Genomic DNA, 24496 nt, shown 5'->3' on the forward strand with positions numbered 1-24496 from the left:
ACACGGATATACTTATTTGTGACACTGCTTCAACCCAACCACTGTATGTGCACCTTGCTCATTTTATCGGTCAAATGTGATAGATTTATATTTTAAACAAACAAACTGTGCCATTTTGTTGACGAAATATTCTTAATACTGCGGATACATTTTTTTTTATTCAGTAGGCCAGTCTGTTGGAGCTGGCGCCTGTTTCTGGGGAAGATAAACAGAAAGCACAAGGAGGAAGTTGTTGTCAAGTGTCAGTGGCAGTAATAGCATCAAGCCAAACACAGAGAAATATGTCCGTACTTTTCTCCTTTTGAAATTGTAGACATTTAAAAACAACTCTGGAGGAAGCCGTCGCCTTGTTGGAACTATATTTAGTTGTAATGATAATTTCATTTTCTTGGGCTATTTATTTTATATTCGTGTCGAAGCCATTGTTTGGGAAGAATTAGCTAGCCTGACGTTAGCAATGGGTCGATGACACAGACTGCAGCCGCAGAGTTTGACTGAACACCGCCCAGCTGTTTGCACCGGGGAAGGAGGGAGGAGACCAGATGGATTTCTCTAAGTTCCTGGACGATGACTTTGATGTGAAAGACTGGGTGAACGGCGCCTTCAAGGTGGTGCAGAAGGACGCGCCGGGGAAAGCAGACACACACGCAGCCACACTGGTCATGAAACTGCAGCTGTTCATCCAGGAGGTCAACAATGCTATTGAGGGTCAGTTAGTTTAAGAAAACTAGTGTATCTTTCCATTATAGCACCACAAACGTCTTCTTTCGCCTGCTGCCTCTCTTAACAATATTTGCTCTTGTCAAGTGTTTTACCTTTTCTGATGATATATATGTGGGATAGACTAAATACTAGAAACACTTCTCAATATATATAAATTATGACTCAGTCTACACAGTAGGGCATTACACTATATCTACATAGTTATTTATCGTTGCTGACTTCACTATTTAAAATTATGCAAAAGCAAGTTATGTTTTTGTGGAAAGTTTGAAAATGTGTGGTCTTGAGAGAGTTTGTACATTTGCAACAATTCAAAGAAGGTGATAAGATGGACAAGATTGTAGACAGTGGACAAAGGACAGTGATGTTTATGTGAATCCTATACATACACTAAATTGCCAATTTATTAAGTAGATTTAGCTACATCTGTTGATGCTGTCAGAAAGAGGTGTTGATTCAACTTTGTGATCATTTTACAGGATGTTTTTTGTGGTGCTGTTGAATTGTATTGCATTATACAAAGAGGTGTTTATGTGCCATTCATATAAAGGGGGGTAGAATCAGCTGAATCAGCTGAATCAACACCATCTGAGTTTCAATAAAAACTGAACGTTATAACCCTCATGAAGGGAGGATTTGTTGCAGGACTGCTGTATTAGACTGCATTACCTTTAGCTAGGCTTACCTAATAAACTGGCAACTAAGTGTATGATGACTAAGTGAAAATGAAGTGCAAAAATGACCATTACCAGTAACTCTAATCACAATTGCAGTATCTGTCAAATTAATTGCAATATGAATATTTTGCATATTGTTCAGCCCTATATAAAAAATATATTTTACTGCTTAAGGTCAAGACAATTCTCATGTCTTGGGAAAAAAAGCATCAGCACACCAGAGAAATCACATCATTCAAAGCTAAAACTAATACCAAAGAGAACTGCATGTAATGACTGTTTTCAGTTTGTTTTTCTAGAGAGTGGCACCAACTATGATATAATGTGGTTACAGCTATAATTTTCTTGTTATGTGCTTCAGTAACTGAAAGACTGCTGTATTCCTGTTTTGTAGAGAGCAGTCATCAGGCCCTCCAAAATATGCCCAGAGTGCTGCGAGATGTGGAGGCTGTGAAACAGGAGGCTTCCTTCCTCAAAGAGCAAATGGTCCTGGTCAAAGAGGACATCAAGAAGTTTGAGCAGGACACTGTGCAGTCAATGCAGGTGTGTGAACATTTCCATTGCTATGACATTATTAGATAATTAGCACTTGCATGCTTGAAGTATATTCAGGGTTCACAAGTAACATATTGCATGTTAAACAAAGACACATATCTACATTGACTATTAAAGGGATCAAGTGATGAATTTGATATTATTGAAACAATTAGTGTCTTTTGTTTTTGAGCAGCGGAATCATCAAAGCCTGAGTACCATAAACTGTGCAGGGTGCTCTGAGGATATTTCTTATGCATGACTTGTATTCTCTGTGGGTCTTATTCACCAGGTCCTGGTGGAGATAGATCAGGTGAAGAGCCGCATGCAGCTGGCAGCTGAGGCTCTACAGGAGGCAGACAAGTGGAGCACACTGAGTGCAGACATTGAGGAGACCTTCAAAACACAGGTATAAATGAAATAAATTCCTGAAGGACTTTCCTTGTTAAGTTTTTGTAGAGCTCGCTGAACCTTTGTGTTGTGGCAGCTTCTCACCGTCTATATAAATGTTCTCAATATGAAAATCATGGGATTGAATTCCTTTTTATGTTGGACATATATATTTATTATACTGTAAGAGAAGGAGTTCATACACAACTAAATCCTGTAGTTAGCTCCTAATGGATTATCACAGGCAATTGATAGCAACAGATTTTCTGGTCAGAAAAAGTGATCAAAATATTTAATATCTCATACTTGTAAAGTAGGAAAGAATTGACAATAAAATTTTAGGTGTTGGCTTGTTGACATTAAGCTTGAATATGCTTCTTTATTCTCCCAGGACCTTGCAGTGATCTCCTCCAAGCTGACCAGCATGCAGAACAGCCTGGCCATGCTGGTGGACACACCAGACTACTCTGAAAAGTGTGTCCACCTGGAGGCTCTGAAAAACAGACTGGAGGCCCTCGCCAGTCCACAGATAGTAGCGACCTTTAATTCCATGTCTATAGGTAAAAACCTGTGACAAGTGCGATTGTGTTTTAGATTTCCATTTCTTTGTTCACTGTAGGTCACTGTCAGTGTACACTACATATGCTTACTGTATGTTTTCATGTTTTTTCTCTGCAGACCAAGCCAAGCTGTTTGTTAAAGTCTTCACAGAGATAGATAGAATGCCACAGCTCCTTGCTTACTACTATAAGTGTCACAAGGTGGGTGTGACGGGCCTCTCCCTGACCGTGATTATTAATTAATAAATGAACCATCACAAAATCATATTCTCTTTTTAACCTGTTCGGTGGAGACATGCACTACTGTCCATTTGTGAATGAATGTTTGTTTTGGGCTCTCCAGGGCCAGCTGGTGAGCATTTGGCAGGATCTCTCTCAGAGCGAGCTCAGTCTGAATCAGCAGTTGTCTGAGTTCTACGACACCTTGCTCTCCACGTGGCACGCTCAGCTCCAGTGGAGCAGCCAGGTCAGAAACACTACAGTACTGACAGACAGTTAATAAGTTGTACTTCATGTTGCATCGACGCTAACACATTATTTGAAATTGCCGGACAGTAATCAGTCAGAAAAAGTCCAATACCAAACTTTACCTGAACTGTCAACACCCAACAGGTGTTCAAGAACCCATATGAAGTGGTGACAGTGTTGCTGATCCAGACTCTGGGGGCCATGGTGCCGTCCATCGCTGTGTGCCTGAGCACGGCCATGGAGCGGGCAGCTCTTGAGCAGCGTCTTGACACCCTGCTGGAACTCCATCAAACTACGTCCACCTTTGGACACAGCCTGGAGGCTGCCATGCTGCCACACCTGGGTCTGCACAATGCCAAAAAATGATGCATTCAAAACAAAGAAACTGTATTGATTGAAGGTGTGGTGAGTGTAGCTCACTTATGTTACTCATGTTACGTCTGTTCTACTTCTCCAGGTGAGAATAACCTGCTGAAGGTGAATGAGCTGGTGTGTGCGCTGTACGACCCCTATAAATCTTATCAGCTACAGTATGGAGATCTGGAGGAAGGTCACCTCCTCATCCAGATCAGTGCCGTTCCTTTGGTAACACAACCCACAAACATACACATACACTTTTGCCACAACTGTCATTTTTGTCTGATTCCCTTCCCGTTTTCATTCTTTTCTTAAAGTTGGTGCCGCTCATGTTTCACACACTCCATATTCTTTCTTCTTTTTAGGAACACGGGGAGGTAATTGATTGTGTAGAAGAGTTGAGCCACTCTGTCGGCAAGTTGTTTGGCCTGTCTAGTGCGGCTGTGGACCGCTGTGTCAAACTGACTGACGGACTGGCCGTGTGTGGCCTCCTTAAAGCTCTCAAAGCCCTTTTCACCAAGTAAACACCCTTGACTCTCACATGGAATATTGGTAGAAATAATTTGCCTCATTTTTAGCATGTGTGAACTTTTGATTTATGTTGCCAGTTTTAATGCTGTGCTTTTCGTAGGTATGTGTCTGATTTCTCCACGACACTGCAGTCAATCAGGAAGAAGTGTAAAATGGAGGATACACCTAGTTCATCTTCTTTTCAGGAGGACTGGACAGCATTCCAGAACTCAGTCAGGTTAATTCTCCTTTACATTTCAGATCCGAAAAACCAAGTGGTACACACCTTACTAGTTTGAGGATGAGGGTGTACAAGACGTTGCCCATACTTAACTGTTTTTTCTGTTGTGTTTTGCAGGATTATTGCCACTTGTGGAGAGTTACTGAGACAATGTGGGGCGTTTGAGCAGCAGCTGTCAAACAAGTAAGAGAAACTTTCATGATTCATATTTCATGTTCCACTTGTCCCATCTTACCTTAAACTGTTGTGTACACAGTATAATTGTGGCACATCGTCAGTCACATCATCAAGTTTAAGGGAATTTAATAAAAAAATTTTTTTGTCATCAATCAATCCCTCCTATAGGATCCTGGGTACGGCAGGTAAGTACTTGTCAGAGTCATACAGCCCCCGCAGCCTGGCAGGCATCCAGGAGGCCAGCTCCACAGAGAGGAAGAGCGCCACCAAGAACCCATGGCAGGAATATAACTACCTTCAGAGGGGCAATATGGCTGAATATAACAGCCTGATGGAAGTCCTCTACTCATTAAAGGTATGGAGTGGTGCTGATGTCAGAAAAGTCTGGTGATTTCTCTCTGAAAAGAACTGAATCTCAGTCAAACACCCTCTGCAGCTGTTTTTATGCATTTCTCTCTGTTTGTCTCGCAGGAGAAGGGGACAGGTAACTCCAGCCTGTTAGCTGAGCCCAGAGCAGCTCTGACCAGACTCAACCAGCAGGCCAACCAGCTGGCATTCGACTCCGTCTTCCTGCAGATCAAACACCAGCTCTGCCTCGTCTCCAAGATGGAGGTGATTAAGTGTCAAGTTTCTAGATTATTTGATTTCAAATACTGATGGATGTGATTTGAGTGTATGAGTGCTAAGAGCTTTTGGATTGTATGTGTGAGTGTGCATCTGAGCATTGCTGTATCTATTTTAATCTCACCTCGTGCTGTTTGATTTGTGCTCCTTCGTTGTGATAAGAGTCAAGAGGCACCCGGTTTTGGAGAGAGCTACACAGAGGACCTGCCAACTTTCAGCCTGTCGCCGCAAGAATACATTACAAATGTCAGTCAGGTTTGATCTGAATATAAGCCCTGATTTTTAAAGTAAATTATTCCTAAATCATAATTTATACCAATTAAATTGCTGAGTGCAGATCATTACTGGATGTATCAAACAATATTAGTTTATGTTGTCCCCTTCCAGATAGGGCAGTACCTGATGTCTCTGCCACTCCACCTGGAGCCATTTGTGACACAGGAGGACCCGGCACTAGAAATGGCTTTACACGCTGGGAAGCTGCCTTTCCCTCCAGAGCAAGGTTACTGACCATCAGTCCTGATTCTCTTCTCAATCTGTCTCTCTAAACGATATTTGTTTTCTTCCGCTATTTTCTTTCCACAAAGCCTTCCGCTTCAGCTCTGAAGCCCTAATGCTCTGCACTTATAGTTTCTTCATTTTCCTGAGAAATTCACAGTCAGAAGGAGAGATACTTCATAACTTTAGCATAGTGAAACTTTTATGTGTGAGCATATGCACAAATTTAATTTTAATTGGATATTTAAATAAAAAGCCATTTAGCCCACATTACTGTATGAGCAAAGGCAGTTGAGAACCTAAAGAGTTGAGGATTCAGCACTAGTTTTTTCTTATCTTTGGGTTTTTATTTTTACCTTTTAATTTTAACCTTTATCCTCCATCTTTGGCTCCTTTTTTCCCAACCAACCTCTCCAAGAACGTCTCAGCAATTGTGCCACTATCTCTTATACCTTTCACACCCTGTCAGCTGACTGACTGAAACATCACCTTCCCTCTGTTCCAGGTGATGACCTTCCCGAGCTGGACAACACAGCAGACTACTGGCTGGGCTCCATTGCTCGGGCAACCATGCAGACCTACTGTGATGCCATCTTGCTCATCCCCCAACTGAGCACCCATTCCACCAAACAGCTGGCCACAGATATCGGTACAGTAACCATAACGCTGGATGGACACATGCAGTTAGCCGTGACTGATGGCTAAGAGAAACAGTGATATATATTGACATTGTTATTAATATTCACAGGGAAAAAGGCAATGAAATGCTGGCTCCTTGGCAAATGAATGTATGTTGAATCATTTTGGGTGATGACTCCTGTTCTTGCTTCACAGACTATCTGAGCAACGTGATGGACGCTCTGGGCCTGCAGCCCTCCCGCACCCTGCAGCACATCGTCACCCTGCTGAGAGCCAAGCCAGAGAACTACAGACAGACCACCAAACTGCTGCCTCGTCGACTGGCCTCCACCATCGCTGCCCTCCGCTGCATCGACTACTAACAGTAAGGGAGAGGGAGAAGGACTATGTAGGTACAGTGGCTCCCAGAGCAGCACCGGGGACTCGCAGCGATGTTTTATCCATTCCTGGATTGTTTGGGGCGGCAGCATTTTAGGTTTATTGTTCTGTCTACGTGTATATGTATACACGTACATACGTATATGTATGGGAGTTATGGGAATGTTAAGAGACTGAAATCAGGGTGGTCCAGACTTTTTTTTTTATACTGATTAATTTTGAACTAAGTGTGACTTAAAGTGACAGTGTCATCAGTGATAATGCCTTCAAGTCAAGCCAAAAAGCGAAAGTGTCTTGACACTACATCTTTAATCTCTGCGTTTATAAGTTGCTGAAGCATCTGAGGAAATAACAAAATGTACATCAGGGCATGTGTGAGAGCATTTGAAATCTATCTTACTGATATAATTCATCTATAATAATAAAGGTAATATTTCTGATATGAGCGCTATTGTTTTTCTGGTAACTGAGCCTCACGTTCAGCAGTTGACTTTAAACAGTAAAGGTAGAGGATCTGTCTATCACTCTCTCTCTGATGTAGTAGGGGCTGGATAAATGATATGAATAATCTCCATGTGGACATTTTTACTAATTTTTCCATGCAGTATCTTGAAAATCTGTACATAAAACATTTACATCAACACTATGATGTAGCCTTTTGTGTGATTTTCCAAAGCTATTTTTTATTTACTTGAGAAATGCGGGGGCAGAATGAGTTGCTAATGTAACTGATCTAGTTTAATAAACGTGTGACCTTTTCCGTAGCTTGTCAAACGCAGATTGTGAATCCAATGTCTAAAAGTGTCTTGTCTTACCATGTTATGTTCTTAACCGATGTTGCATGTATTTGCACCCTCGAGCCATGAAAATTGGCACGTCTGTCACAGTCAGGTGTCAGGGGAATACTTGCAGAAATAGAAGACTTTACTGAAACACACAGGTAAGACTCCTGACTGAGAGGAATGAGGAAAAAGAGGAAAAAAAATATTTTTGGCAAAATGGGCAAATCTAATATTTGAACTAGTGCTGATTATTTTTGATTAATCATTTGGTGCAATTTTAATAATTGATTACGTAATTTATTAAGCAGAAATGCCATTGATTCTCACATGTAGAGATCTGCTGTGGTTCTCTGTGACTGTAAATTGAATATTTTTGGGGTTTGGACTGTTTCTCAATCAAAAAAGAAATCTGAAGACATCACCTTGGGCTCTGGGAAACTGACATACATAGCCTTTCACTATAGGTTGTGACATTTACAGACTAAAACAATCTTTAAGTCATCAAAATAATTAACAATAGAAAATAAAACACACAATTGGATTTATAATTTTTACTACACAACAGCTGCAGTATAGTTACTATAGTTGTCATATTAAGATTTTATATACAAAACATGGCATGATCATTTTATAAAACTACTAATGGCATGGTTACAGATGAACCTACCCAACAATATATAAAATACTTAAAAATAGCTCCTCCTTGACCATGCTTCTTATATGTTAATAATAATACTAATACAATAATATGGTGGAATATGTAATAATATAACATTGTTAAAAGGGCAATTTTCCATAATAGAATTACATTATATAATTTTGAATGATTTTTTTAATGTTGTACAGCGGAGTGAATTACAATAAAATGTACTAATATATCTAAAGGTTAATAGCTCATCTAATACTCAGACTCATGGTAAAGTTTGCTGTGAACTTGTTGGCTCGATCAAAGAATTAGTCTTTTTATTATCTGTTAATGATGTGATTATATATTGACATTGCTGACCAATTGGCATTGAGCAGTGTCCATGCTGTCCAGAGACGGGGATGGATGGAGCATCATCCAGCATCACATGCCGCTGTACCTGCTCCACTCCAACATGGACCAGTGTTTGGCCCTGACGTCAGCCGTTACCGCCCTGCCTGCAGTGTCGGTGCCTACAGAAGATGATGGAGACGGGAGAAGCGGCCTCGCCGTGAATCCCATCCGGAGTGGGAATTAAGACGCACGAAGACTAAGACAACTATTCCGAAACTTTCGGATGGGGACACCGAAACGTGCACCTTTCACATCTGGCTCACGAAATGATGCTCCACAGCAGGCAGGCGCGAGGGAGCGGCGGGCAGTGCCGCTCCGGTCGGGGGGTCCCTCGGTTTGGCGGAGCTCGTGCGAGCGCGCTCACTGTGGAGGCGATTTAGGGAAGACATTCACAGGGTAAACACCACCAACCGATCCGTTTTCAACATCCGCGTGGATTTGATGACCGGAGGTGAAGGAATACCTTTAAAAGGGTGGAGCTGCGGTTTCTTTAATAAATGATGAGGAATTCCGCGCGTCACTCTCTGCCTAATTGTGAAAGGTTGTTTTGATGTTTATGTCTGGCTGACATTGTGTCCACTGGTAGTCAACCACAGCGCCTTGTTTTTGTGTATAAACAATGACACAGGTTGTGTTATTTCACCCGACCGACTGCTAGAGATGATGGCTGCTGGCTGGTGCGGGACTACCCCAGGCATTCATGTAAAGCGCCCTGGTAGTGGCTCTCCATGGAGGCTGTTTATGCAATCCGACGCAGTGTTGCAAGTGGGCTGATTTGATCCTTCTCTGCTGTATCCATATGATATGATCCCCAGAACTGCCAGGCCTTTGTGTTTGTGTGAAATATGCTCAGGCCTTGTGTAAAACATCAGAAAGTGAAGGAGCTGTCATTTCATGGGGACGAAGCGGTGCTCTGAATAAAGGGGGGGCCCTCTTTGGATTTAAGGCGTAAAACGCGGGCAAAGACATCGGACTGACCATGTCGAAAGTTGTCAGTAACAAGGAGAAGAAATCCTTCAGCAAGAGGCTGTTCCGGAGGAGCTCGGTCCGCTCAGTGGGGAGCTTTATGAACAGAGTTCTCCGGACTCTGTCGACTCTGTCTCATTTCGGCACCGACGAGCAGGCCGCCGAGGACGAGAAGGACGACGCAACTTTGATCCCGACCACCACCGGGGGGTCAGTCCCGTCCGACGACAGCGACTGCGGGGGGTTTCCCTTCGGGGACAAGGTGCCCGGTGTCGCCGGACTCAAGAACCACGGCAACACCTGCTTCATGAACGCTATCTTGCAATGCCTGAGCAACACGGAGCTGTTCGCTGAGTACCTGGCTCTGGAGCAGTTCAAAGGAGGGGAGACGACCAGCAACAACGAGAAGGCCAAGTCTAACGGGGTGCTGCTCCAGAAGAAGGGGAGCCAGCTGCACGAGGCGGGGGAGGTGACGGAGCAGCTGTCCGGGCTGGTTCGGGCGCTCTGGACCTTTGAGTACACACCTCAGCACAGCAGAGACTTCAAGGTAAGTGTGAGGTCTCAAAACATGATTAATCTCACAATACCTCCCCAAAATATAATGCATGAAGTGCATGCACTATATTGACATATATGGATAGCTGTATGGTGCATACAGACTCAAATGATATCAGTGTAACTGCTTTAATACAATAATTAAGTTTACAGGTCCTGATTTTTTTTCCCCCTCACATTTATTGATTCTTGTTTGTGGCAAATCTTCATCTTTTCAGCTGAAAGTCTAACTCACAACAGAAAAGTAAAGTCAACTGAGTTCAGATTGTTACAGATAACATTACTGGATACCTCAGCCCCAGGTTGTCTTTTGTTTTCTGCCATAAGGATAAGGCATCTAAGTGAGCTATTTTATACTGACAACACCAAATGCAGATGCTTTGGCCTTATACTGGTCAGCCTAAAAATATGAACTTGAGCCTGTTTAATATCCCCTTATTCCTTCATTCGTCAGAATAATTGCAGACAGGGTCAGATGCGGTGATTAAGTAGCAGCCTTCAATGACTGATTTTCTTGTCAACAAGCCTCTGGAGCTCATCATTCATTTGGCATTATTATAGTCTGCCCTCGACTTCAAATCTCCACCTTTCATTCCATATTTTATGTACATTTATATGAAAAACAAGGTAGTTTCTCTCTTTTGTCAAGTGTCAGTTTTTATACAGGAGTCACAGCACAGTTCACAGTTGTGAGTTGCTTATAATCACCCTTTTTATAGGAGAATGAATCATAATGGAAGAGGCGAAATCAGTTTTCCTGGACTAAAACTCCTTTCTTTAAAAGGCTCTTTGAGCTGCTCAGCTGATTGTTGAGTCCTAGAGCTGAGCTGTAATAAAACTCATGCTTTTTTTTTTTGAACTGCTTGATTGTCCGTCCCACACTCATCAGCTTTTGTTCCAGCCTCATCTGTTGTTTCAACGTTTTGCCTCTTAAACTCTTATCCCAGCACTGAAAAATCTGCCTGTCACAATCACAAAGGTTTGTTCTTTGCAACAGGGATTTCTTTTTATTTTTTATGTGTGTCTTTTTTTCCGTCTGATAAGCTATTTTCTTCTTTCAGAAGTTCAAAATGCACGAAGGAGAGGAACTAAATTGAACAGGGCTATTCAACACTTTGCTTATTCTTTAGAGTGTTACTATTTCTGTCCATTTTTTTCTGCCTTGGTTGCCAGCCAGAGTACAAACTGTCTGATTGGATATAGATTATTCTCTTCAGAGTGAGAGGCCTTGAATATGTTTAACTGTGTAGGGAGATTAAGTACAGCTATCAGGAGTATCAGGTACTCAGAAAAGGAAAATTTAAACAATTTAGATTTTAATTTGAAATAAGCTGATTTCCGAAGTAAATCGTACTTGTTGTTTTTTAATATCATTGTTCCTGATGTGTGTGGGGCGGCATACAGTAAAAATTTTACTGACTTTCTCTCTAATATCTCACAAAATCAAACATGTAGATGGATTGGAAGTACTTTGCTCTCCAATTTATAGATCACAAACTTAAACGCTGCTAATTGAAGCATGCTATTTTCGTGGTTCGTGTACTTTGCTGCTCAGCATGCACATGTGGCGCTTTTGTGCCTCTTGCCTCAGACCACAATCTGAGCCTAAACTGAGAGCACTTAAAGATCGTTAGGGAGACATCCGTAGTAATAACACAGGGGAATCATCCACTGTGCCTCAGAATCCATTTTCTCTCCAAAGAAATAGGTTTGAAGATTATGTTGTTGTTCACCATCCAAACTGCCGAGGAGCACGAGCTACACAAACTCTCTCATAGAAGATTAGGAAGGACGTTAACTGATGGTGAAAAATGATACTTAATTTCATAATATGATTGATGGTAAAACAAATCCAACATGATGGCAGTGTGTAAACAACACAAACTCCATGGTTGATACAGTTATTAGACTTTTCTGTAGATCTTCTTTATTCTAATGTTAATAAATGATGAGTTTCAAGCAATCAGTCTTTCATTAATTAATGTCCTGCTTAACCTGCTTAAAGTCAAAATGATGGTTTTGATCAGCACAACTGCTGAGAGGAATAATCTGTTTCTTCCCAAACTGTTGCTGTGTGAAATATCTGGGATGGAATAAAATAGAAAAGTTAAAAGCTTCTTTATCAACTTCTTCTAATATCGCAAAGGATCAGTGTTAGAAAATGTTCTAATATTTACTTTATGTTAATGGGACATTTTAGCCCTTGCCACATTTGTGACTTCAAGTATCTCTACTGTGGTTGTTGAGTCAGAATTCATTTTTTTTTAACTGGTCCTTAACAATCCCACAGACTTGAAAGCTGCCTAAACTAAATTACCCATGTTTTCATGTCAGTGTAGATATTCAGATCAACTTCCTGTTACTCATGAGAAATCACTCCCTATACAAAAATTGTTTATAGTTTATTTACTGTCAAGGGAAATGTGACGAATTAGTAAACACTGCAAAATCAATTTTATTGCAAATAACAGTATAAAATATACATGAAACACTGAATAGTAAATGTGTAATAGAAAACATTTATTTTTCCACAATAGTATAAAATCTGACCCCAGTCTTTCTTTTCACTCTCCATTAGATTGCTTCATAAACACTAAATATTTCACATACAGCCTGATAATTCATAGGACACACTAATTCTGTCTGTTTCAAAGGGATACAGATGTTTAAAACAATGCATCATTAACATTTGCTCGGCATTTCACTGAAACAGCTCGTGTTTACGTTTCGTTTCGCCCAGTGGTTCTGTGTTTTCGCCTTAAAACTGTCTCATAATCGGAGGAGTCTGCTGTGGCAAGCTTGAGATCTAGTTTCATAAACAGACCTTTACCTAAAGGGAGCCTCTGTGGTCAAGCCACAGAAGGAAGGCTCGCTCTTTGTTTGCATCACAGTTTGCACAAATTGCAGAGGCTGCCTTGGTAATGTCCTCAAAATGAGGAACAGTGTCCCATGGGAGTGACTGGGACGGCACACGGTGCTCAGCCCCCCCCCCATATCTTTGACCTTGTGTGACATTTGATAGCTGGTGAGTAGAGGTGACTTTATAGCTGCCAGCCTGGGTGGCTCTGTAGAGTACACACTGTTGTCATCTCCAATAGCTAATTGTTAGTGAGGTTAAGCTGTCGATTTTCAGCCTGTGTCCTGGTTTTAAAAAGCTTCTCTCAAACATCGCCCCCCCACCTCTGCTGACCTTTAGGATAGTGCTGATCGTCATCCTGGTCAAACACACTGAATATTTTATGATCAGCCAACTCGCTTGCACTATCAAACCATCTCCCTGTTTTTGGAGCGATGCGCTACGACCTAATTTGTTTGTTCCGCTGTTATCTGCTGCAGAATGTGGTGTCCAAGAGTGCCCTTCAGTTCAGGGGTAACTCCCAGCACGATGCCCAGGAATTCCTCCTTTGGTTGCTGGATAGAGTTCATGAAGACCTCAATCATATCGTCCACCCTGAGATCAGACCCCCCCGGAAGGTAAACAGCACCTTACAACACAGATAGACATTGTATTTGCAGTATAGGATACTCTATATTCAGCTATAGACCAGTATAATCTAAATTTTTGGACAATTTTCTTAATGTTTTTACTAGATGTTGTTCCTTTTGTGTTACCTGACCGATCAATTTTGCAATAAACTGTACTGCTGCTGTTTTTTATCGTGCATTACATTGTGTCCCAAATAACTGTTCAGTGTCTGTCTTATATTTGCAGCCTCCAGTAGAAGAAGAAAATCCCCCTGAAGGATCTCCACTACCAGCACCTGGCTCTTTTGTACAGGAGCTGTTTCAGGCACAATACAGGTGAAATTTTCAATCACTGGTATATACTGTTATCTATTTATACCAAATGTAAATTGACTTCACACAATTTACTCACATACATGTTAATTATCAGAAAATCAACGAGGAACATTCACAAGTAGTAAAACAATGTCCACAACAACCTGCATCGTCTAAGTCAAGGGAAACTGTGCAAAACTCTGACAACATGTGCTGAACACATAAAACACAAATTGTGATAAAATATTCTAAACTTTCTAAAGATTCACTTACTATCTTTTTTTCTCTTGTCATCTTGTCATCAAGCAACCTAAGTTTCGAACTTTGGTCACTTGATAACAACAAGTGATTGAAGTTAAAATTTTAGGGATAGAAAGTCCTCTTTCATCAAGCACGCATGTTATTTTATGTACCTGCTGTACTTTTCTATAAAAGTAATCTACAGCACTGATGCTTAAAAAAATGCACCAGTAATATCACATATTTATGCAGATGTATGAGCTTTACATCAAAGCAACCACTGTACAGATCATGCCCGCACGATAAATATGAATCTGTAGCTATTAGCCGGTTCGCTTAGCTTAGCACAAAGACTGGAACAGAGGGAAACAGGTAGCCTGGCCCTGCACCAAAAGTAGCAAAAGCCGACTTCCAGCACCTGGAAAACACATTGTATCTTGTTTGTTTAATTTGTGCAAGTGTAAATTTTTTTTTTATTATGTAAAATCAGCAAGTTGTGGATTTACAGGAGGTTATGTGGAGTGTGTTAGCCAGGAACAGTGACTTCCTGGAGTCTTGTTGTCATTGTGAAGTTCAACCCTAAAACCACACTGTGTTGTTTTCACTCTCTAGAGTAAGAAGGTAGATTTCTAACCATTGGACAGAGACAGCTCTTTCCACCTGTTTCCAGTCATTACACTAAAGCTAAGCTAACCAGATATGAGAGTGGTATCAATGTTTTCATCTAACTCTCAGCAAGAAGGCAAATAAATGTACTTTCCGAAACACTGAAGTAATCCTTTAAAATGATACACTCGCAGTAACTAACAGTAACTACCAGTAATCCAGCAGCTTTGCTTTATTGTCATCATGTCTCTGTGTAGGTCCTCTCTGACTTGCCCTCACTGCCAGAAACAGAGCAACACCTTTGATCCTTTCCTCTGCATCTCACTGCCAATCCCGGTACCTCACACACGGTAAGGTGGCTCTGTATCTAGTTTACAAGTAAGACAAAAAAAAAACATGTCTCTCTATCCCAGCATTAAAAACGGTGTCAAACCCAGCCTAGACAAACACCATGAAGGATCTGACAGGAGAAAGCTAAAATTAGAAGATGCCATCTATCTTTGTAACATCAGTCCAGCTGCCGCTATGAAACAGCCAATTAATTTCAATCTTTCTGTGTTGCAGGCCACTGTATGTGACAGTGGTGTACCAAGGAAAGTGCTCCCACTGTATGAGAGTCGGGGTGGCGGTGCCTCTCTCTGGCACCGTGTCCAGACTGAGACAAGCTGTGGCCCAAGAGACCAAAATCCCTGCCCAACAGGTGCTGCCTCATTTGAAACTTCCTTTTTTAAGACCCTTAGTACATCAAAGTGAAGAGGATTAAAGAGAGTGTGTGCTACTTTGAGGAAACTGGATGGATGAGTGTTTTCAGTTAGACATGAGAGAATTTGGTGGTTATGTTTGTCTTCCTGTCCTTCTGCTATTTGCCCTTTTTAGTAATACCTCATTGATTTTATTTGCTACCAATTCTTCTGCAACCCACGCTCTGCTGTTGTTCCCCCGTCTCTGCTCAGATCGTCCTCACTGAAATGTACTATGATGGCTTTCATCGCTCCTTCTGTGATGACGACGACGACCTTGAGATCATTCAGGAGAGTGACTCCATCTTTGCTTTCGAGACACCTGAGCTGTTCAGACCAGAACAGATCCGCTCCAAGCGAGGCGGTACAACATCCTGTGTATTCCCCCAGAAATTAGTTTAGCTCTTTGTCTCGTTACGGCAGTAGGAGTGGAGATTAGATTAGAAATGGACTTATATTAGAGAAATGCTTTATTCAGGAAGCTGCTGCACACACTGACCTGCATGTCGGATTGATTTTTGAGGCAGTTTATAAAGTAGTGTATGGCTTTCACTTTTTAAAAAAGTTTGTAACTTTAAACATTGTGTGTTGATTTCAGGAAGCCCACATGCAAATCTCAACCAGAACAACTTGAAGTACGGCACAGATAATAACAGGATAGCCACACAAATACAAGAGCCTACAACACCACCTCAGAGTCCTAATAAGAACAGTGGGCAGGCTGAGAAGATTGTCCTGTTGGTGTGTAACAGAGCCTGTGCTGGACAGCAAGGACGCAGGTACTTTAATGAGCAACGAAGTGCAAGAATGTCCATCATCAACTCAAAGAATTCTTTAAAACCTCACTGCTTTTGTTTTCCGTGCAGGTTTGGTAATCCATTCATTCTGTATCTGGAGCGTACAGTGACATGGGATGTACTTCAGAAAGAGATCCTGGAGAAGATGCAGCATCTGTTGCGCCCTGGAGTCTTTGTGCAGGTACGTACTCTAAGCATGCTCTTATCCACGCAGACCCTTTGATTTGAATCATCCTTTCATTACGTTCATGTGTTATATATTAAAATATCTTATCCTGGATGGTCTGTAGGTGGGGCCCTTCACTTTGCGTGTGGTAGGAGTGGTTGGAATCACATATCTCTTGCCTCAGGAGGAACAGCCACTCTGCCATCCCTCTGTGGAGAGGTAATGTCACTCACCACCACAAGGGGGGTGTGTTACCTCACTTGAGTAGTCGTTACATAAATCCTGCAGTGTGTTCAATGCATTTGAAGTTGATTGAAGAGCTACAGTATGTAGGCTGACTCTTCAATGGTATTGATGTTAAAATATGTATAATAGCTTGCCTGTTTTTTATGGATTTCCTTCTCAGAAGGTGCTAACCTCTGTGGCTGCTCCATGGATTTTTTTTAAATGGAGGGAATGAGAAAAAAATGACATTTGCTTCACTACTTCAACAAACAAAAATGAACCCTTGAAGAAGTGTTTATTAAAACCATCTGGGATCCAATGTGCAATTTCAAAACACATTTTACAAACAATTTGTAGTAGTGGCTTGTAGTGGGAGTCTCAAAATGAAACTTAGTCCAGTGTAGCTTCCAAATATTCTTTACAGTTCTTCAGTCAGTGGTACTGTTATAATTCTGTATGAGTATCAGCTAAATGTCTTAAATGGGAAGTTTAATTTGGGGTTCTCTTAATCTAATTTTTAACAGGGCATACAAGTCTTGCGGCCCTGGAGGGCCCCCTCATGTGAAAATTGTCGTTGAATGGGACAAGGAGACAAAAGACTAGTAAGTGAGCTCTTGCAAAAAACTAATCTCACTCACTTGATGAAGCTCAGGGCAGATGTGTGATGTGACATGTTGTATCTTCTGTCAGAGCATTTTAACACAAACACATGTAATGTTTGAAGTTCTACGTGATCCCTGTGAGACTTGTGTGCCATGTTATGCCCACAGTCTGTTCAAAAGAACTGAGGACGAATACATCCCAGATGCTGAAAGTGTGCGTCAAGTAAAGGAGCAGCACCTGCAGCCTCAGACATGTTCACTTGCCCAGTGCTTTCAACTCTACACCAAAGAGGAACAGGTAGGCTGAGACATGGGATCATGTAGTCGGTGAGAATATCACTGATACTGAATAAATACGCGGATTAAAGAACGTTTTTGTCAATCTTTGCTGCGTGCTAACATTCATTGACAGTTTCAGCTCGTCTCCAACTAATGCAGACTATTTAATTCAAGTGTGTAAAGGAGACAGGGAAGGGTAAATTGCAGGTGTGTTGTTAGATTGTAATTTATAGATTTGACATCAGAGGTGAATTTAAGATGTTGTCGGGGGTGGGGTTAGTATTTGTAGATGAGTAAAAAAAAAAACTAAATTCATACCTTTTATCACACAAAAAAACATACATACATGTTAACAGATAAAAAACAACACGACATAAGAGAACATGATACCGACATTGGTTGCTCTTTAATAACTGATATTTTTCCACATTCATTTTAGCTCGCTCCTGATGATGCATGGCGATGTCCACACTGTAAGCAGCTCCAGCAGGGCAGCATCAAGCTCAGTCTGTGGACCCTGCCAGACATCCTCATACTTCACCTGAAGCGCTTTAGACAGGTACTCTCTTGCAAACGAAGCTGCCACAATGCTCAGATTTCTAAAAGTAAAAAAATCTAATGAATTAGAGATAATGTATGTATTATGTTACTGAGTAGGAACTGCTTTTAAAAGAATATACTCACTTGAATGTGTTGCATCCTTCAGGATGGGGATCGACGGATGAAGATGCAGAACATGGTGAAGTTCCCACTCACGGGTATGGACATGGCACCCCATATGGTAAAGAGGAGCCAGAGCAGCTGGAGTCTCCCCTCCCACTGGTCACCATGGAGACGGCCTTATGGGCTGGGCCGTGATCCGGAGGACTACCTTTATGACCTGTATGCAGTGTGCAACCATCATGGGACCATGCAGGGAGGACATTACACAGGTAACACAGCACCATGCACAAGCAGTCACAGATATGGTTGTTGTATTAACTGATTTTGCTTTTATGAAAGTTTTGCAGGATATTTTAACATTTTATTGCATTGTGTCTTGTAGCTCACTGTAAGAACTCCATTGATGGACAGTGGTATTGCTTTGATGATAGCGATGTTCATCCCATGTCTGAAGATGAGGTGTGCAAGCAGACTGCTTACATCTTGTTTTATCAAAGACGAGCCACAATTCCCTCCTGGTCTGCCAACAGCTCTGTGGGAGGTAATCTTTTATTGATGTTAGGCTGTACACTTCCTTACATACTGTATTTGTTTGGGTGTGCTCTATGGAATATATTGCAGATGATCAGCCACTCTCTGTTTGGGTCTTTAGGATCCACCAGTTCGTCCTTGTGTGAGCACTGGATAAGTCGGCTGATGGGTAGCCGTCCACCTAGCCAAGCCTCGTCTGGTTCCTCCAGACGCACCTCGTTGGCTTCCCTCTCGGAGTCTGCTGAGTTTGCTGGTGAACGGAGCGAGGATGATGGTGAGGGACACTCATCCAAACACAGGCGATTTCTCAGATGATTTTATAAACATGAATATTTTCTTATTGATGTGTATCTTTCTACAATGCAGGCTTATCAAGCCGCCCAGCAGTGAGAGGCATGCAAAGACAAACGTTCTCCTCGAGATCTTCAATTGCCAGTCCACTGGTACTCAATGAAAATGGCACTAAACCAACCTGGCCCCACTCTGCTAAGCTCCAACTCCGTTCCAACTCTCCCTCACGCTTCTCCCTGGAATCCCACTCCTCCTCTCCGACTCTGGAGAGGATAGGAGAGGTGGTTGATAACAAGCTGTCAACCTCCTGTTTCCCTGGGTCACCTAAGCCAGACAAGCTTTCAGGGGGCAAGTCAGTCCTCACAGCCTTGGATAGTAATCCTGGTAGTAAGAAGCTGATAGAGCAGGTCCACTCCAAGGCTGTGGCACAGGCAGAGCAGAGGACCTCCGTCCAGACCGGGGATAACAACAATGTAGTCACTGCTGCTGAGCAGGTTAGTCCTCGACATGGGGCGGCTGCAAAAGAGCTGAAACAAAGAAATGTGGCTCCAGATAGCACTGGTGTCAAAAGGACCTCAGCAAAGACCGGGATAGAGAGTGAAAGGAGTCCCAAGAAGCGTCCTGCCACCTCCTCAACGTCATCCAGCTCTCTCTCTCCTGCGTCCCCAGCCGTTGACAAGTCACCGTCTCGAACACAGGCCAAGGGTGCAGCATCAGCATCAAACCCCAAGGACAAAGGGGATGGACCTCCTAAAACTAGCAAGGCTAGCTCCTCAAGAACAGCAACCCCCTCTAAGAAAGGGTCATCTCAAACCCCAGAGGTCTTACGCCCTGACTCTGCCCAACAGAGGAAGAGTGACTCTCCGGGATTACAAAGCTCAAATCCTCAGAAAAGGACAACACCTAGAGGTGGAGGTGAGAAAGGCTCAGCCTCTGGAAGGACTAGAGCAGCAGACAGGAGCACTAGCCGTGAATCTTCACGGACCAGTGCGGTTTCAGAGAAAAAGGTTAACCCTGGAGGACCTCCCTCCAGGTCAAGTGCTACCAGTAAAGTTGAGGGCAGGCCGGGCCGGGCTGCGGAGAACAAGGCAGCTGCCCGGACCTCAAGTAGTAGCTCCTCTATGGCTAGTCTCCGATCCTCAAGTGTGGGAGTTTCCTCTGCGAGCGCGGCTCCACCATCCAAGGGACCTCGTAGGAACAGTAAGACGGAGGAGAAAGGTTTGTCCTTCTTCAAAACTGCTCTGAGGCCCAAAGAGACCCGTAAGTCAGTTGATGGTGGGAAATCAGGGACGGCAGAAGCTAAAGGAAGTCCAGAGGATAGTGGTGGGGATGCAGTTAAAGAAGGAGTCCCACATGGAGCCAGCAGGAAAGCCCAGAATGTGGCATCAGACGCTAAGACTAATGTGACCACAGCCAAAGACAAGGAATCCTCCAAGGCAACCGCTGCAGCTAAGCATTCACTGCTGCCCTCCACAAAGTCCAAGCTTTCTGGAGCAGAAACGACCACCCAGTCCTCCGCCAACTCAAAAGACCCTTTGAAGAAAGAGCCTGCTAAAAAGACAATGCAGTCTAGAAAAATTCCCATCAACTCCACACAAACTAGCCAGAGGTCCAAGTAATGTTCTTCTGAGGACCTGATAACAATCTCTCAAGTGCAGCTCTGAGGTGTTTTAACCATCAAACTAGACCCAGTGTCTGACCCCAACATCTTTAAAGCACCTGTAGCTTTTCAGTGGTTACTGAATACCAGCTGCCATACTGGACACTTACTGTCCACATTGTTAAATAGTTATTTAGGAATGGATTTTAACAAAGCACTTTGTATGGATTGCATTGTTTTTGAGGAATATTATACTGTATTGTAAATAAGCATGGACTGCACATGTATTGAAAATATTGCCTTGTTCTGTCTGTAGCATAGTTGGGAGAAGTACATCTCAGTAGGAGGTGAAAATAAAAGTGACTTTGCACAAGATGGAAAGCAAATATATAATGGTGGAAAGAAACTTTTGAGAAATATCAAACATGGACTACTCAGTCACCAAAGGAAGTTTACTGGCAATTTTTAAAATGCTGATGCAGTGAAACACTGAAATATTTCCAAAAATCTTTATGTACAGCTCTCCTTCAATATTGAGAGCCATATGTCAACAACGAACATCAGTGCCTCAGATAATCATAGTGAAGTATTTAATCTAAATTGTATAACTGCAGGTGTTGGTAAATTTATAATTCAATTTTAATATTTATTAAGCACTGAAAATGTAATTTCAAGTAAAACACAATTAAGCCTATTTAACCTGAACTGCTGTTTACATATGCTCCTTGATGTAGTAATTGTGCAACAGCCTTTAAGAAGTATTTTTCTGCAGCCAAAATCAGACTGTGATGGAGAGACCGGGGAGAAGTGCAGGAATGAAGCATGTGTCGTTGGTGTTAAATGTCCGGAGACCTTTGGTTTGTAATGGTTCTTAAATGTTTGTGTTTTATTTACCAGTAATAACCTGTTACCCCTCAGACAGCCACCCTCCCGTCACAACCTCTGCCCTCCAGCTGCTGATGCCAACACTTACCTGCGGTGCCCATGTCCCTCATGGGGATCAGCCTCCTCTGACTGCCAGACATCTCCAAACATTCCTCCCAGACGAACACAGGGTTAATGTAAAAAGCCACTATACGCACACAGACAACATTATTCAGAGACAGCTGGGTTTGCCTTCGTTGAACACCATACATGTACATAGAGCATTATGGTGCGTGTGAGTCAGCCCATCCTCTTGTCTTTCATATGTGACATCACAGCTTGTGCACATCTTTAGCTTGCATCAATGAGTAGATCAACACTGAACGCACTGACAGAGATTGAGAAAAAGAGATCACCATTCATGAAGTATATGACAGTTGTTGCATGATAAATTGCTTATGCATGCACTTAACTATGCAAGCAGACTCTTGCTAATGCCCACACTGAGTATGTAGAAGTGCTACTCTTGGATGTGTATATATTTCTAACTGTATATTTTTCCAAATGCCAGCATCAGAGAGCATGTTAAGGCATACTTTATTAAAGCTTTGTTTGCACATTTCTTCAACTCAATATACATTTTGTATGAATGATAAGTATTGCTCATTCACCCTCTCAAAGTAAATCAACTCACTTGCAAATTAATGTTTTCTGTATTGTATTCATTTGTCTCACATTTCCCTCCCCACAATGCCAATTTTAATCAGATTTTAAAAGAAGAATTGTTTTTATATGGTTTTGGCAACAAAACATCGCTGCAGTTTATAACTTGTGGTATAACTGTCGTTTATCATCTGTAACATCTGCTCTGAGAGCTGAGAAATTAAAATGACCAACACCAGTAGTGTGCTGTACAAGACCTAATGCCAGGCTTGTTTTCTGGTTCTAAATGTACACATTTTGTCAGGTTAGGTTGGGACCGTTCAAGACAACATGCTGCCATTATGACCTCAGTCCTCTGCTTTTGTCTGAAGATCCAAAAAAAGCAACAATGTGCAATATATTCTCTGAAATCTGATGTTGTTCTGGTTTTAATTTTTGTATGATCAAACCTCAAACCTGTCTCAAAAAAGTCACAATACAACAATAGACATAACATCTTGACTATAATACTGTATATGATAATATCTTGAATTTTTCACTGTGACAGATCGCGCTTGAAGGTATCATTGACTAACGTTGTAAGGAGTCCCACCAAGTATAAATTCTTAAATGATTAAACATCACAATTATAGATCTACTGATCTACTAAGTGTCACATTCAAGGAGGAGTGTGCATCATTTGCCCAAGCAGCTGGACCATAAACTACTTTACAGCCTTCTGGCACATGGTGCAGAATAAATCTAAACATTATCTTCAGTGCCTGGTGGCTACAGTGTGTTCATACTGTGGAATTACACCCAACACATGCAGTGTATAAACTGACTTATGTACAGTACGTCACATCAATTTTAAGTGAAATCTTGCAGTGTTGATGATATGAGAGGGATGTATATATCTAGTGAAATGCTATGAGGAGTTATTTATTTTCACAAATGCATGAGAAAAACCTTTTTATTTTTCCATTTATATTCTGTGATATAATGTAATTTTTTGACATGTACTGTGTTCATCTTATTTCGGGGGGTAGCAGTGTGTGTTGGCATTGTTTTAGCAATGCAAGACAAACGACAACAAAATACAATAATGTCATGAAATAAAATTTTGTCGACATATGCAGCTCTGGGTGATTTGTTTTGCATTTCCAGTTTTTGTGCTGCTACTTTTTGGGTCACATTTCTCCTTTGCTCCACTTGGTGGTGCTCGGTGTTCGCCTCAAAATCCCAGTAGACACAAAAATAATGAGTTGGGGAGATGAAGCAGCGCTCAACATGAATTTGTCCGTGAGAAATGCCCTTCAGTTTGAACTTGTGGGATTATTAAGATATATAGTAGCGTCAAATCTAATGCTGTCAGTGACAGAGATGATATGTTATTAAACTACAGCACCATCATTTATTTAGAGCTGATTCAATTGTGGTTTTATTAGTTTGGCCCAAGGCTGGGCATATTAAGTGTTAATGCGGCCTCTTTGTCTTTCTGTTCTTGTAATTTTGTAGAGCAGTCATCAGTTTTGGGAATTACATTTTCACCCTCTCACTTCTCACCTCTTGTGTAGTCTGAGAAGCAATGAAATTTTAAAAAATGGCCTGTGGCGTGAGGGTGCTGCAACTTGCTTCTCTTGACATGCAGCAGTAAGGCTCTGCATTGTTTATCCTATCAGAATCGAGCATTTGCGCATTCCAAAGGAAAATACAAAGTTGTGCAATTAATATACATACATGAATGTAATTAGAAAATTCACAGACTGCAACCCGGCACAAGATCATTCTGTAAGGGAGCCAGGCTTCTCTTGTGCTGAAATCAATAATCATTTGCCAATTGTATAAGCTCCAAGAGAACATCATTAGCAAGACCTCAGTGGAGAATTCAACAACTTTTATCTGGATTTAACACACAAATTGTGACATTACCCTTTTTGACTCCTCAACATAATGCATCTAACATGCTGTAATTAGTTTACATGTTTTGCTTTTGCTACATTAATGTGTTTGATGCATTGTAGAAAGGCAATCTTATCTTATTGATCAATGCAATCTTGGTATCTCCCGGGGCCAAATTCGATCCCTAATGCTGCTGCTAAGTCTCCATTTTGAGAAACTCTGTCCCTGGATAGGAGACGCCGAACAGAATTTTCATGATTAGCTTTCACTTTTTCACTGCTCGCTGTTTGGATGGATCAATGCATTGAGTGCTGTGGTGAAACCGAAATACAGGGGATGGCCACAATATCTTAAATACCTGTATAATACAGCCTAACACCTCCATATTACAAACCAATAAAATAGCCCTGCAACATTGTGAACCTTGTTGTGTCAGAATTTTTTTACTGA

The 24496-nt window shown here is 41.7% G+C and overlaps 2 protein-coding genes across 2 annotated transcripts; both read left to right on the top strand.

Moving 5' to 3' along the window:
- The first annotated feature begins 218 nt into the window (after positions 1–218).
- Positions 219–7422, top strand: cog7 (component of oligomeric golgi complex 7). The gene is made up of 17 exons (XM_056366157.1): positions 219–708; positions 1795–1943; positions 2227–2343; positions 2716–2884; positions 3003–3085; positions 3228–3350; positions 3497–3695; positions 3810–3937; positions 4075–4229; positions 4341–4457; positions 4578–4643; positions 4806–4992; positions 5109–5249; positions 5424–5507; positions 5649–5763; positions 6265–6408; positions 6594–7422. Exons 1-17 carry the CDS (start codon positions 543–545, stop codon positions 6758–6760), a joined length of 2310 nt encoding a protein of 769 aa, XP_056222132.1. The 5' UTR covers positions 219–542; the 3' UTR covers positions 6761–7422.
- A 423-nt stretch (positions 7423–7845) lies between these two features.
- On the top strand, positions 7846–23276 carry LOC130162423 (ubiquitin carboxyl-terminal hydrolase 31-like). The gene is made up of 16 exons (XM_056366156.1): positions 7846–10110; positions 13455–13592; positions 13831–13919; positions 15002–15094; positions 15309–15444; positions 15698–15848; positions 16083–16263; positions 16351–16462; positions 16572–16666; positions 17197–17274; positions 17443–17572; positions 17993–18112; positions 18260–18485; positions 18599–18757; positions 18869–19021; positions 19114–23276. Exons 1-16 carry the CDS (start codon positions 9577–9579, stop codon positions 20655–20657), a joined length of 3939 nt encoding a protein of 1312 aa, XP_056222131.1. The 5' UTR covers positions 7846–9576; the 3' UTR covers positions 20658–23276.
- The last annotated feature ends 1220 nt before the right edge of the window (positions 23277–24496 follow it).

The sequence above is a fragment of the Seriola aureovittata genome, chromosome 21, assembly GCF_021018895.1.
Source record: "Seriola aureovittata isolate HTS-2021-v1 ecotype China chromosome 21, ASM2101889v1, whole genome shotgun sequence".
In the NCBI taxonomy this organism is placed as follows: domain Eukaryota; kingdom Metazoa; phylum Chordata; class Actinopteri; order Carangiformes; family Carangidae; genus Seriola; species Seriola aureovittata.